The sequence below is a fragment of the Petromyzon marinus genome, assembly GCF_048934315.1.
Source record: "Petromyzon marinus isolate PM22_M1 ecotype Great Lakes invasive population chromosome 77 unlocalized genomic scaffold, UKy_Petmar_22M1.pri1.0 chr77_unloc.2, whole genome shotgun sequence".
In the NCBI taxonomy this organism is placed as follows: Eukaryota; Metazoa; Chordata; class Hyperoartia; order Petromyzontiformes; family Petromyzontidae; genus Petromyzon; species Petromyzon marinus.
In genome coordinates, this window is record NW_027422622.1 from 15,349 (window position 1) to 29,510 (window position 14,162).

The window sequence follows — 14,162 nt, forward strand, 5'->3', positions numbered from 1 at the left end:
CACGGGGGGAGAGACACGGGGGGAGAGACGCAGGGGTGGAGAGACACGGGGAGAGAGACAAGGGGGGAGAGACACGGGGGGAGAGACACGGGGAGAGAGACACGGGGGGAGAGACACGGGGGGGAGAGACACGGGGGGAGAGACACGGGGGGAGAGACACGGGGGGGAGAGACACGGGGAGAGACACGGGGGGGGAGACACGGGGGGAGAGACACAGGGGGGGAGAGACACGGGGGGAGAGACACGGGGGGAGAGACACGGGGGGAGAGACACGGGGGGAGAGACACGGGGGGGAGAGACACGGGGGGAGAGACACGGGGGAGAGACACGGGGGGAGAGACACGGGGGGGAGAGACACGGGGAGAGACACGGGGGGGAGAGACACGGGGGGAGAGACACGGGGGGAGAGACACGGGGGGAGAGACACGGGGGAGAGACACGGGGGGGAGAGACACGGGGGGGAGAGACACGGGGGGGAGAGGACACGGGGGGAGAGACACGGGGAGAGACACGGGGGGAGACACGGGGGTGGAGAGACACGGGGGTGGAGAGACAGGGGGGGGAGAGACACGGGGGTGGAGAGACACGGGGGGGAGAGAGACACGGGGGAGAGACACGGGGGAGAGAGACACGGGGGGAGAGACACGGGGGGGAGAGACACGGGGGGGAGAGACACGGGGGGGGGGAGAGACACGGGGGTGGAGAGACACGGGGAGAGAGACACGGGGGGAGAGACACGGGGGGAGAGACACGGTGAGAGAGACACGGGGGGAGAGACACGGGGGGAGAGACACGGGGGTGGAGAGACACGGGGAGAGAGACACGGGGGGAGAGACACGGGGGGAGAGACACGGGGGGAGAGACACGGGGAGAGAGACACGGGGGGGAGAGACACGGGGGGGAGAGACACGGGGGGAGAGACACGGGGGGGAGAGACACGGGGGGAGAGACACGGGGGAGAGGACACGGGGAGAGACACGGGGGGGGAGAGACACGGGGGGAGAGACATGGGGGGGAGAGAACACGGGGGGAGAGACACGGGGGGAGAGACACGGGGGGGAGAGACACGGGGATAGACACGGGGGGAGAGACACGGGGGGAGAGACACGGGGGAGAGACACGGGGGGGAGAGACACGGGGGGGAGAGACACGGGGGGGAGAGACACGGGGGGAGAGGACACGGGGGGAGAGACACGGGGGGAGAGACACGGGGGGAGAGACACGGGGGGAGAGACACGGGGGGAGACGGGGGGGGGAGAGACACGGGCGACAGACACGGGGAGAGAGACACGGGGGGGAGAGACACGGGGGGTGGGGAGAGACACGGGGGGGGGGAGAGACACGGGGGGGGAGAGACACGGGGAGAGAGACACGGGGGGGGGAGAGACACGGGGGGGAGAGACACGGGGAGAGACACGGGGGGGAGAGACACGGGGGGGAGAGACACGGGGAGAGACACGGGGGGATAGACACGGTGGGGGTGGAGAGACGTGGGGAGAGAGACACGGGGAGAGACACGGGGAGAGACACGGGGAGAGACAATTACAGACAGACACGGACATGAAGACAGCCACACGGACACCCAGACTCTGACTCCCTCCTCCCCCTCCCCCCCTCTCCCCCCCCCAGTGGGTTCTGGGAGCTCCGTGGGCTCCGCTTGCTCCAACTGCGGCCGCTCCGTCCCCTACTCTGAGAGTCCCCCCAGCAGCCTCGGAAACCCTGGCTGTGGTGGTGGTGGGGGGGGCGGTGGTGGTGGGGGGGCGCTGGTGGTGGGGGGGCGGTGGTGGTGGTGGGGGGGGCCCCTTGTCCTGTCTGTCTGCGTCTCCGCCGGGAACGTCCTCACTGCGGTTTGGGACCTCTCCACCCAACATGGTGGGAGAGGTGGCGTTTGAGCCTCCAGCCCTGCCGGAGGAGACACTCATGGAGGTGAGTGTGCGGGTGAGTGTGTGAGTGAGTGTGTGTGTGGGTGAGTGTGTGTGTGAATGTGTGTGAGTGAGTGTGCGGGTGAGTGTGTGTGAGTGAGTGTGTGGGTGAGTGTGTGTGTGGGTAAGTGTGTGGGTGAGTGTGCGGGTGGGTGTGAGTGAGTGTGTGAGTAAGTGTGTGTGTGAGTGAGTGTGTGGGTGAGTGTGCGGGTGGGTGTGTGAGTGAGTGTGTGTGTGGGTGAGTGTGTGTGGGGTGAGTGTGCGGGTGAGTTAGTGTGAGTGTGTGAGTGTGTGAGTGAGTCTGAGCGTGTGAGTGTATGTGTGTGTGAGTGAGTGAGTGTGCGGGTGAGTGTGCGGGATGTGTGTGAGTGTATGTGTGTGTGAGTGTGTGTGTGTGTGAGTGAGTGTGTGTGTGAGTGTGTGAGTGTGTGTGTGAGTGAGTGTGTGTGTGAGTGACGGGCAACTCTGTCGTGGACAGTGCTGTGGGGGGAGGTCCAATTTCGATTGGCTCCTCCCCTCATGGCATCTGTGTCCACCACAGGGGGCTAAACGGGGGCTAAACGGGGGTTCTGGACGTGTGCGAGGGGCTGGTAACCCCTCCACCTTCAATTAATTACCACTAAACCACGAGTTAAACTGAAATATGTAACTAATAAGCTTGTGCCGGAGGCCCCGGGGGACCAGGCGTCTATGACGTCTCCTGGCCAAACCCCAATTGGCGGAGCCAGGAGATTGAATATCTACCCTCGGGGCTCCTCCATAAACAACAAAAAGCCACTACGGGTGGCCACGTGGAATGTTCGAACGCTCACTGCGGAGGAGAGGCTGCCACTCCTCTGTCGGGAGCTGGACCAATACCGCCTGGATCCATGTGGCATTCAGGAGGTCCGGTGGACCGGTTCTGGCTCCTGCCACCATGAGGGGTGGACAGTCCTCTACTCGGGGCAGCAGACTGCCAAACAACAGGGTGTGGCTCTTCTTTTGAACAAAAGAATCAAGGGGGTGTGGGAGCGTGGCGGTGAGGTGTGGGAAGCTGTAAGCCCCAGGCTACTTTGGGCTCGCCTTCCCATCAACCGGAGGCGAGGAATGGTGGTCGTGGTTACTTATGCCCCCACCGAAGACGAACATCCGAGGAGGGATGCAGGCAAGGCGGATGAGTCAGATGCCTTCTATGACCTCCTGTCACAGGTGCTGGCTAAAGTGGCCCCTCGGGATAGAGTCATCATGTTGGGTGACTTCAATGCCCGAGTTGGTCATGATGCTGGCACCTGGTCTGGAGTGATTGGAGGGCATGGGCCAGATTAGCTCAATAACAACGGTAGGAGGCTGCTAGATTTTTGTGCAGCCCATGGGCTTGTAATTACCAACACGCTGTTCCGGCATCGGCGCATCCACACAGCATCATGGATGCATGCCGGGTCCAAGCAAGAACATCTGCTGGACTACATAGTGACGGACCAGTGGATGCGAGCCCATTTCCTTGACACCAGGACCTACCGTGGAGCTGATCTGCCCTCTGACCATCGACTAGTCATCTGTAAGATGCGCCTACCATTCTTCCACTCTGGTGGTGGGTGTACACCCAGGACCCCATTCCGACCTAAAGTGGCCTGGTCTCAGTTATCTGATGAAAGTTCCAAGCGAGAATTTCATCATCGCTTGCGGCTGGGATTGGCATCGTCCCCGACTCCTCCTGATGTCGAGGGTAAATGGGCGAGGTTTAGGACTGTGACTCATGCAGCTGCAATGGCTGCTTTTGGTACGCGGTCCATACCTCCCCAAAGACCCTGGCTGACAGAGGAGGTGTTCAGGATGGTTGAGAAAAAGCGACAGGCCCACTGTCATCGGCTACAGAATCCCACGTCAGAGAATGAGGAGGCTTACCGCAGCCTTCGCTCGGAGGTTCGGAGAGCTTTGAGGTGCTGCAAGGATGGGTGGTGGTCGTGGGTTGCTGAGGAGATGGAGTCTGCCTCAGTGGCCCGTGATCACAAATCTCTATTTAACTCCATCAAAAAAGTAACCTGCAGCGCCACACCTATTACCATCATTAGGGGAAAAAACGGTGATCCAATCTCCGACCCCCAGGAACAGGTTTGCAGATTTGCTGAGCATTTCTGTGAGGTCCTGGGGGAGGGAAAATCCCTCAGCCAGGAAAACATCGTGGCACAAAGTGAGGATGACCCTGCTGAGGCTGCGGTGCCTCAAATATTGGAAGAAGTCACCCCCTGTGAGTGGCTGGCTGAGGTGCCATCTGTTGAGGAAGTACTGAAGGCGATCCGGAGTCTGAGACCAGGAAAGGCAGTGGGCAGAGATGATCTCCCAAGCGAAATGCTGAGGGAGGGTGACGTTTGTGCACAGACTGCCCTATATGACATAACAACAGTTTGGACCACTGGACGGGTTCCGCAGGATTGGAAGGATGCTCTGGTGGTCCCCCTTTTTAAGAAGAAGGGGGACCGCACAGACTGTAACAACTACAGGGGCATCTCACTCCTCAGTGTGCCGGGAAAGGTCCTGGCAAGGATTATTCAACATCGCCTTGCCAGGCACGCTGAGGCGAGGTTTGCGGAGCCCCAATGCGGTTTCAGGAAAGGGCGGTCCTGCACAGATGCCATATTTTCTGTCCGTCTGCTACAGCAGAGGTGTAGGGAATTCCAACAAGACCTACATCTCTGCTTTATTGACCTGGTCAAGGCCTTTGATACCATCAGTAGGCCTGGGCTCTGGGTTGTTCTTCGTGCTTTTGGAGTACCTGACCCTCTGCTCACGATCATTAAGGACCTTTATGATGGTGACCGGGCCCGGGTAAAACTACGTGGCCGGGAGTCAGAGCCATTCCCTGTACACCTTGGGGTGCGACAGGGATGTCCTCTGGCTCCCACATTATTTAACATCTATTTTGACCACGTAGTTCGTGAAGCCTTCAATAGCTGTACCGGGGGAATCTCCATATAGTACAGATATAATGGGAGGCTGATCGATGCCCGGGTGCGGTCAAGGGATGGCTCCCTATTGCTCAACCACGTTACGTATGCTGATGATTTGGTAATAGCTGCTCATTCAGAGGAGGAGTTGGAGACGCTGCTGCTGAGACTGGAGCGTGCCACTAAGAGGTGGGGCCTTACCATTAGCCCCACCAAAACTAAGCACCTGCCTGGGTATTTTGTACCATTGGACACTCCACCCCCACAACTCCCAATCGGTGATGGGGCAGTTGTGGAGAGAGTGGAGAGTTTCCCATACCTGGGCAGTGTGCTTATGACTGGCTCCAGTTTAACAGCAGAGGTCTCACTCCGAATCAGTCGAGCGGCAATATCTTTTCATCGGTTGCGTAACGCTGTGTGGAATCTACCTGGTCTGTCGCTCCACTAAGCTTCAGGTCTTCTCGGCCACGGTCATTCCCTCCCTTCTCTACGCTTGCGACACGTGGACCCCCCTAATGGAACATCTTCGCCGGTTAGAAACATCTAGGCTGGCCTGCCTACGATCCATCCTGGGTTTAACCAGACTGGATTGTGTGAGGAGCTCACAAATCCTTGAAAGATCTGGGCAAGGTCCCATCGGCGAGCTCCTCCGGCGGGGAAGGCTGCGATGGCTGGGTCATGTAGCCCGCATGCCCAGCCACCGCATGCCGAAACAGCTTTTGTTCGGCCGGATTGAGGGGGCTAAGCGGGCGCGGCACGGGCTAGAGAAGAGATGGAGTGATGTGGTACAGGAGGACGTGGAGCTGAGTGGACTTGCCGATGACCGGTACCAGCAGTGTCAAGATCGGCCTCTGTGGAGGAGGCTCGTGAAGGACGCTACTGGGCAGTTGGAGGTAGTCGCCCTCCAACAACAACGGAGGGCGGAGGAGCGACGCTCAGAACAACGAGCGGAGCGCCGGGTGGCTAAGGCACAGCAGGTTGGCACAGTAGGGGGCACAGGTGGTGCATCAGCCAGTCATCTCAGTCAGTCGACCCGTGGCACCTGGGTCTGCCCCGTGACCTCCTGCCAGTGGGCGTTCGACACTTCACGTGGCCTCAACGTCCACATAGCCTGGCACAAGCGTCGTGGTGACGTCACCGCCACTTAGTGGTGAATGGCGGTTGTTGTTGTTGTGTGTGAGTGTGTGTGTGAGTGTGTGGGTATGAGTGAGTGTGTGTGAGTGTGTGTGTGAGTGAGTGAGTGTGTGTGAGTGTGTGTGTGTGAGTGTGTGTGTGAGTGAGTGTGTAGCGGTTAGCGCGCTGCGCTATGAACCTGGCGACCCGGGTTCGATTCCCGCTCACGGCCAACACTGGTGACGATTATCTGAACGGGTCCCGGGCCTCCCCTAGGTCGACTCAGCCTCAAATGAGTACCTGGTGCGGTGTGTAAACATTGCCACTAGGGAGACAAAGGCGGTCGGGCGTGGTGCTGGCCACCCACCCCCTCGTGTACCGTTCCGGCCTTCATAGGTGCTCGCTAACAGCACTTGCCCCTACAGTCTGTTAAGGCTATATGGGGGATCTTTGATCTTTGTGTGTGCATCCCCCTGTCTCCCCCTGTCTCCCCCTGTCTCCCCCTGTCTCCCCCTGTCTCCCCCTGTCCCCCTGTCTCCCTGTCTGTCCCCCTGTCTCCCTGTCTGTCCCCCTGTCCCCCCAGAGGGAGCACACGGACACGCTGAGGGATCTTGGCTTCCTCCTCTCCTTTGCCGAGGGCCTCATGGAGGTCGCCGCGGTGAGGAGGAGCCACGGCGGGGGGGGGGGCCCCGCCGGCCCCCCCCCCTGCTGCTCCTCCTCCTCCTGCTCGTCGTCGTGGGAACGAGTCGGGGGGGGCGGCGGCCCCCCACGGCCGTCCGGCCTGCCGCTGTTGCAGCAGAGCGGTGGCGGGACCCTTCCACAACACAGCCTAGCTCATTACGGCACAGAGTGGGGGTGAGTGTCTCACTGTGTGTGTGTCACTGTGTGTGTGTGTCACTGTGTGTGTGTCTCACTGTGTGTGTCACTGTGTGTGTCACTGTGTGTGTCACTGTGTGTGTGTGTCGACCCGTGGCACCTGGGTCTGCCCCGTGACCTCCTGCCAGCGGGCGTTCGACACTTCACGTGGCCTCAGGGTGCACATAGCCTGGCACAAGCGTCGTGGTGACGTCACCGCCACTTAGTGGCGAATGGCGGTTGTTGTTGTTGTGAGTGTGTGTGAGTGTGTGGGTATGAGTATGTGTGTGTGTGTGAGTGAGTGTGAGTGAGTGTGAGTGTGGGTGTGCAAAACAACCCCCTACCTCCTCGCGGTGCCGGACGGGCAACTCTGTCATGGACAGCGCTGTGGGGGGAGATCCAATTTTGATTGGCTCCTCCCCTCATGGCATATGTGTCCACCACAGGGGCTAAACGGGGGCTCTGGACGGGTGCGAGGGGCTGGTAACCCCTCCACCTTCAATTAATTACCACGAAACCACGAATTAAACTGAAATATGGAACAACTAAGCTTGTGCCGGAGGCCCCGGGGGGCCAGGCGTCTATGACGTCTCCTGGCCAAACCCCAATTGGCGGAGCCAGGAGATTGAATACCTACCCTCGGGGCTACTTCAGAAACAACGAAAAGCCACTACGGGTGGCCACGTGGAATGTTCGAACGCTCACTGCAGAGGAGAGGCTGCCACTCCTCTGTCGGGAGCTGGACCGGTACCGCCTGGATCTATGCGGCATTCAGGAGGTCCGGTGGACCGGCTCTGGCTCCTGCCACCATGAGGGGTGGACAGTCCTCTACTCGGGGCAGCAGACTGCCAAACAACAGGGTGTGGGTCTTCTTTTGAACAAAAGAATGAAGGGGGCGTGGGAGCGTGGCGGTGAGGTGTGGGAAGCTGTAAGCCCCAGGCTACTTTGGGCTCGCCTTCCCATCAACCGGAGGCGAGGAATGGTGGTCGTGGTTACTTATGCCCCCACCGAAGATGAACATCCGTGGAGGGATGCAGGCAAAGCCGATGAGTCAGATGCCTTCTATGACCTCCTGTCACAGGTGCTGGCTAAAGTGGCCCCTCGGGATAGAGTCATCATGTTGGGTGACTTCAATGCCCGAGTTGGTCATGATACTGGCACCTGGTCTGGAGTGATTGGAGGGCATGGGCCAGATCAGCTCAATAACAACGGTAGGAGGCTGCTAGATTTTTGTGCAGCCCATGGGCTTGTAATTACCAACACGCTGTTCCGGCATCGGCGCATCCACACAACATCATGGATGCATGCCGGGTCCAAGCAAGAACATCTGCTGGACTACATAGTGACGGACCAGCGAATGCGAGCCCATGTCCTTGACACCAGGACCTACCGTGGAGCTGATCTGCCCTCTGACCATCGACTAGTCATCTGTAAGATGCGCCTGCCATTCTTCCACTCCGGTGGTGGGTGTACACCCAGGACCCCATTCCAACCTAAAGTGGCCTGGTCTCAGTTATCTGATGAAAGTTGCAAGCGAGAATTTCATCATCGCTTGCGGCTGGGATTGGCATCGTCCCCGACTCCTCCTGATGTCGAGGGTAAATGGGCGAGGTTTAGGACTGTGACTCATGCAGCTGCAATGGCTGCTTTGGGTACGCGGTCCAGACCTCCCCAGACACCCTGGATGACAGAGGAGTTGTTCAGGATGGTTGAGAAAAAGCGACAGGCCCACTGTCATCGGCTACAGAATCCCACGTCAGAGAATGAGGAGGCTTACCGCAGCCTTCGCTCGGAGGTTCGGAGAGCCGTGAGGCGCTGCAAGGATGGGTGGTGGTCGCGGGTTGCTGAGGAGATGGAGTCTGCCTCAGTGGCCCGTGATCACAAATCTCTATTTAACTCCATCAAAAAAGTAACCTGCAGTGCCACACCTATTACCATCATTAGGGGAAAAAACGGTGATCCAATTTCCGACCCCCAGGAACAGGTTCGCAGATTTGCTGAGCATTTCTGTGAGGTCCTGGGGGAGGGAAAATCCCTCAGCCAGGAAAACATCGTGGCACAAAGTGAGGATGACCCTGCTGAGGCTGCGGTGCCTCAAATATTGGATGAAGTCACCCCCTGTGAGTGGCTGGCTGAGGTGCCATCTGCTGAGGAAGTATTTAGGGCGATCCGGAGTCTGAGACCAGGAAAGGCAGCGGGCAGAGATGATCTCCCAAGCGAAATGCTGAGGGAGGGTGGCGTTTGTGCACAGACTGCTCTATATGACATCATAACAACAGTCTGGACCACTGGACGGGTTCCGCAGGATTGGAAGGATGCCCTGGTGGTCCCCCTTTTTAAGAAGGGGGACCGCACAGACTGTAACAACTACAGGGGCATCTCACTCCTCAGTGTGCCGGGAAAGGTCCTGGCAAGGATTATTCAGCATCGCCTTGCCAGGCACGCTGAGGAGAGGCTTGCGGAGCCCCAATGCGGTTTCAGGAAAGGGCGGTCCTGCACAGATGCCATATTTTCTGTCCGTCTGCTACAGCAGAGGTGTAGGGAATTCCAACAAGACCTACATCTCTGCTTTATTGACCTGGTCAAGGCCTATGATACCATCAGTAGGCCTGGGCTCTGGGTCGTTCTTCGTGCTTTTGGAGTACCTAACCCTCTGCTCACGATCATTAAGGACCTTCATGATGGTGAGCGGGCCCGGGTAAAACTACGTGGCCGGGAGTCAGAGCCATTCCCTGTACACCTTGGGGTGCGACAGGGATGTCCTCTGGCTCCCACATTATTTAACATCTATTTTGACCACGTAGTTCGTGAAGCCTTCAATAGCTGTACTGGGGGAATCTCCATATGGTACAGATATAATGGGAGGCTAATCGATGCCCGGGTGCGGTCAAGGGATGGCTCCCTATTGCTCAACCACGTTATGTATGCTGATGATTTGGTAATAGCTGCTCAGTCAGAGGAGGCGTTGGAGACGCTGCTGCTGAGACTGGAGCGTGCCACTAAGAGGTGGGGCCTTACCATCAGCCCCACCAAAACTAAGCACCTGCCTGGGTATTTTGTACCATCGGACACTCCACCCCCACAACTCCCAATCGGTGATGGGGCAGTTGTGGAGAGAGTGGAGAGTTTCCCATACCTGGGCAGTGTGCTTATGACTGGCTCCAGTTTAACAGCAGAGGTCCCACTCAGAATCAGTCGAGCGGCAATATCTTTTCATCGGTTGCGTAACGCTGTGTGGAAGCTACCTGGTCTGTCGCTCCGCACTAAGCTTCAGGTCTTCTCGGCCACGGTCATTCCCTCCTCTACGCTTGCGAAACGTGGACCCCCCTAATGGAGCATCTTCGCCGGTTGGAAGCATTTGGGCTGGCCTGCCTACGATCCATCCTGGGTTTAACCAGACTGGATTGTGTGAGGAGCTCACAAATCCTTGAAAGATCTGGGCAGGGTCCCATCGGTGAGCTCCTCCGGCAGGCAAGGCTGCGATGGCTGGGTCATGTAGCCCGCATGCCCAGCCGCCGCATGCCGAAACAGCTTTTGTTTGGCCGGATTGAGGGGGCTGGGCGGGCGCGGCACGGGCTAGAGAGGAGATGGAGTGATGTGGTACAGGAGGACGTGGAGCTGAGTGGACTTGCCGATGACTGGTACCAGCGGTGTCAAGATCGGCCTCTGTGGAGGAGGCTCGTGAAGGATGCTACTGGGCAGTTGGAGGCAGTCGCCCTCCAACAACAATGGAGGGCGGAGGAGCGACGCTCACAACAGCGAGCGGAGCGCCGGGTGGCTAAAGCACAGCAGGTTGGCACAGTAGGGGGCACAGGTGGTGCATCAGCCAGTCATCTCAGTCAGTCGACCCGTGGCACCTGGGTCTGCCCCGTGACCTCTTGCCAGCGGGCGTTCGACACTTCATGTGGCCTCAGGGTGCACATAGCCTGGCACAAGCGTCGTGGTGACGTCACCGCCACTTAGTGGCGAATGGCGGTTGTTGTTGTTGTTGTTGTGTGTGTGTGTTACTGTGTGTGTGTGTTTCACTGTGTGTGAGTGTCTCACTGTGTGTGTCACTGTGTGTGTGTCTCTGTGTGTGTGTGTCACTGTGTGTGTCACTGTGTGTGTCACTGTGTGTCTCACTGTGTGTGTCACTGTGTGTGTCAGTGTGTGTGTGTGTGTCAGTGTGTGTGTGTCACTGTGTGTGTGTGTGTTACTGTGTGTGTCACTGTGTGTGTGTCACTGTGTGTGTGTCACTGTGTGTGTGTTACTATGTGTGTGTGTCACTGTGTGTGAGTATCTCACTGTGTGTGTCAATGTGTGTGTGTCACTGTGTGTGTGTGTGTCACTGTGTGTGTCACTGTGTGTGTGTGTGTCACTGTGTGTGTGTGTGTCACTGTGTGTGTCACTGTGTGTGTCACTGTGTGTGTCACTGTGTGTGTGTGTCACTGTGTGTGTCACTGTGTGTGTCACTGTGTGTGTGTCACTGTGTGTGTGTGTCACTGTGTGTGTCACTGTGTCACTGTGTGTGTGTGTCACTGTGTGTGTCACTGTGTGTGTGTGTGTTACTGTGTGTTGCAAAACAACCCCCTACCTCCTCGCGGTGCCGGACGGGCAACTCTGTCGTGGACAGCGCTGTGGGGGGAGATCCAATTTTGATTGGCTCCTCCCCTCATGGCATATGTGTCCACCACAGGGGCTAAACGGGGGCTCTGGACGGGTGCGAGGGGCTGGTAACCCCTCCACCTTCAATTAATTACCACGAAACTACGAATTAAACTGAAATATGTAACAACTAAGCTTGTGCCGGAGGCCCTGGGGGGCCAGGCATCTATGACGTCTCCTGGCCGAACCCCAATTGGCGGAGCCAGGAGATTGAATACCTACCCTCGGGGCTACTCCAGAAACAACGAAAAGCCACTACGGTTGGCCACGTGGAATGTTCGAACGCTCACTGCAGAGGAGAGGCTGCCACTCCTCTGTCGGGAGCTGGACCGGTACCGCCTGGATCTATGCGGCATTCAGGAGGTCCGGTGGACCGGCTCTGGCTCCTGCCACCATGAGGGGTGGACAGTCCTCTACTCGGGGCAGCAGACTGCCAAACAACAGGGTGTGGGTCTTCTTTTGAACAAAAGAATGAAGGGGGCGTGGGAGCGTGGCGGTGAGGTGTGGGAAGCTGTAAGCCCCAGGCTACTTTGGGCTCGCCTTCCCATCAACCGGAGGCGAGGAATGGTGGTCGTGGTTACTTATGCCCCCACCGAAGATGAACATCCGTGGAGGGATGCAGGCAAAGCCGATGAGTCAGATGCCTTCTATGACCTCCTGTCACAGGTGCTGGCTAAAGTGGCCCCTCGGGATAGAGTCATCATGTTGGGTGACTTCAATGCCCGAGTTGGTCATGATACTGGCACCTGGTCTGGAGTGATTGGAGGGCATGGGCCAGATCAGCTCAATAACAACGGTAGGAGGCTGCTAGATTTTTGTGCAGCCCATGGGCTTGTAATTACCAACACGCTGTTCCGGCATCGGCGCATCCACACAACATCATGGATGCATGCCGGGTCCAAGCAAGAACATCTGCTGGACTACATAGTGACGGACCAGCGAATGCGAGCCCATGTCCTTGACACCAGGACCTACCGTGGAGCTGATCTGCCCTCTGACCATCGACTAGTCATCTGTAAGATGCGCCTGCCATTCTTCCACTCCGGTGGTGGGTGTACACCCAGGACCCCATTCCAACCTAAAGTGGCCTGGTCTCAGTTATCTGATGAAAGTTGCAAGCGAGAATTTCATCATCGCTTGCGGCTGGGATTGGCATCGTCCCCGACTCCTCCTGATGTCGAGGGTAAATGGGCGTGGTTTAGGACTGTGACTCATGCAGCTGCAATGGCTGCTTTGGGTACGCGGTCCAGACCTCCCCAGACACCCTGGATGACAGAGGAGTTGTTCAAGATGGTTGAGAAAAAGCGACAGGCCCACTGTCATCGGCTACAGAATCCCACGTCAGAGAATGAGGAGGCTTACCGCAGCCTTCGCTCGGAGGTTCGGAGAGCCGTGAGGCGCTGCAAGGATGGGTGGTGGTCGCGGGTTGCTGAGGAGATGGAGTCTGCCTCAGTGGCCCGTGATCACAAATCTCTATTTAACTCCATCAAAAAAGTAACCTGCAGCGCCACACCTATTACCATCATTAGGGGAAAAAACGGTGATCCAATTTCCGACCCCCAGGAACAGGTTCGCAGATTTGCTGAGCATTTCTGTGAGGTCCTGGGGGAGGGAAAATCCCTCAGCCAGGAAAACATCGTGGCACAAAGTGAGGATGACCCTGCTGAGGCTGCGGTGCCTCAAATATTGGATGAAGTCACCCCCTGTGAGTGGCTGGCTGAGGTGCCAGCTGCTGATGAAGTATTGAAGGCGATCCGGAGTCTGAGACCAGGAAAGGCAGCGGGCAGAGATGATCTCCCAAGCGAAATGCTGAGGGAGGGTGGCGTTTGTGCACAGACTGCCCTATATGACATCATAACAACAGTCTGGACCACTGGACGGGTTCCGCAGGATTGGAAGGATGCCCTGGTGGTCCCCCTTTTTAAGAAGGGGGATCGCACAGACTGTAACAACTACAGGGGCATCTCACTCCTCAGTGTGCCGGGAAAGGTCCTGGCAAGGATTATTCAGCATCGCCTTGCCAGGCACGCTGAGGAGAGGCTTGCGGAGCCCCAATGCGGTTTCAGGAAAGGGCGGTCCTGCACAGATGCCATATTTTCTGTCCGTCTGCTACAGCAGAGGTGTAGGGAATTCCAACAAGACCTACATCTCTCCTTTATTGACCTGGTCAAGGCCTATGATACCATCAGTAGGCCTGGGCTCTGGGTCGTTCTTCGTGCTTTTGGAGTACCTGACCCTCTGCTCACGATCATTAAGGACCTTCATGATGGTGAGCGGGCCCGGGTAAAACTACGTGGCCGGGAGTCAGAGCCATTCCCTGTACACCTTGGGGTGCGACAGGGATGTCCTCTGGCTCCCACATTATTTAACATCTATTTTGACCACGTAGTTCGTGAAGCCTTCAATAGCTGTACCGGGGGAATCTCCATATGGTACAGATATAATGGGAGGCTAATCGATGCCCGGGTGCGGTCAAGGGATGGCTCCCTATTGCTCAACCACGTTATGTATGCTGATGACTTGGTAATAGCTGCTCAGTCAGAGGAGGAGTTGGAGACGCTGCTGCTGAGACTGGAGCGTGCCACTAAGAGGTGGGGCCTTACCATCAGCCCCACCAAAACTAAGCACCTGCCTGGGTATTTTGTACCATCGGACACTCCACCCCCACAACTCCCAATCGGTGATGGGGCAGTTGTGGAGAGAG

At 57.8% G+C, this 14,162-nt stretch overlaps 1 protein-coding gene across 1 annotated transcript in view; it reads left to right on the top strand.

The window, feature by feature from the left end:
• The first annotated feature begins 1,777 nt into the window (after positions 1-1,777).
• Positions 1,778-14,162, top strand: part of LOC142908227 (serine/threonine-protein kinase ULK2-like) — a 30,897-nt gene continuing 18,512 nt past the window's right edge. Inside the window, exons 1-2 of the mRNA XM_076058592.1 lie at positions 1,778-1,926; positions 6,543-6,814. Of these exons, the coding sequence (XP_075914707.1) occupies positions 1,870-1,926; positions 6,543-6,814 (329 nt within the window). The 5' untranslated portion in view covers positions 1,778-1,869. The remainder of the gene's footprint in view (positions 1,927-6,542; positions 6,815-14,162) is intronic.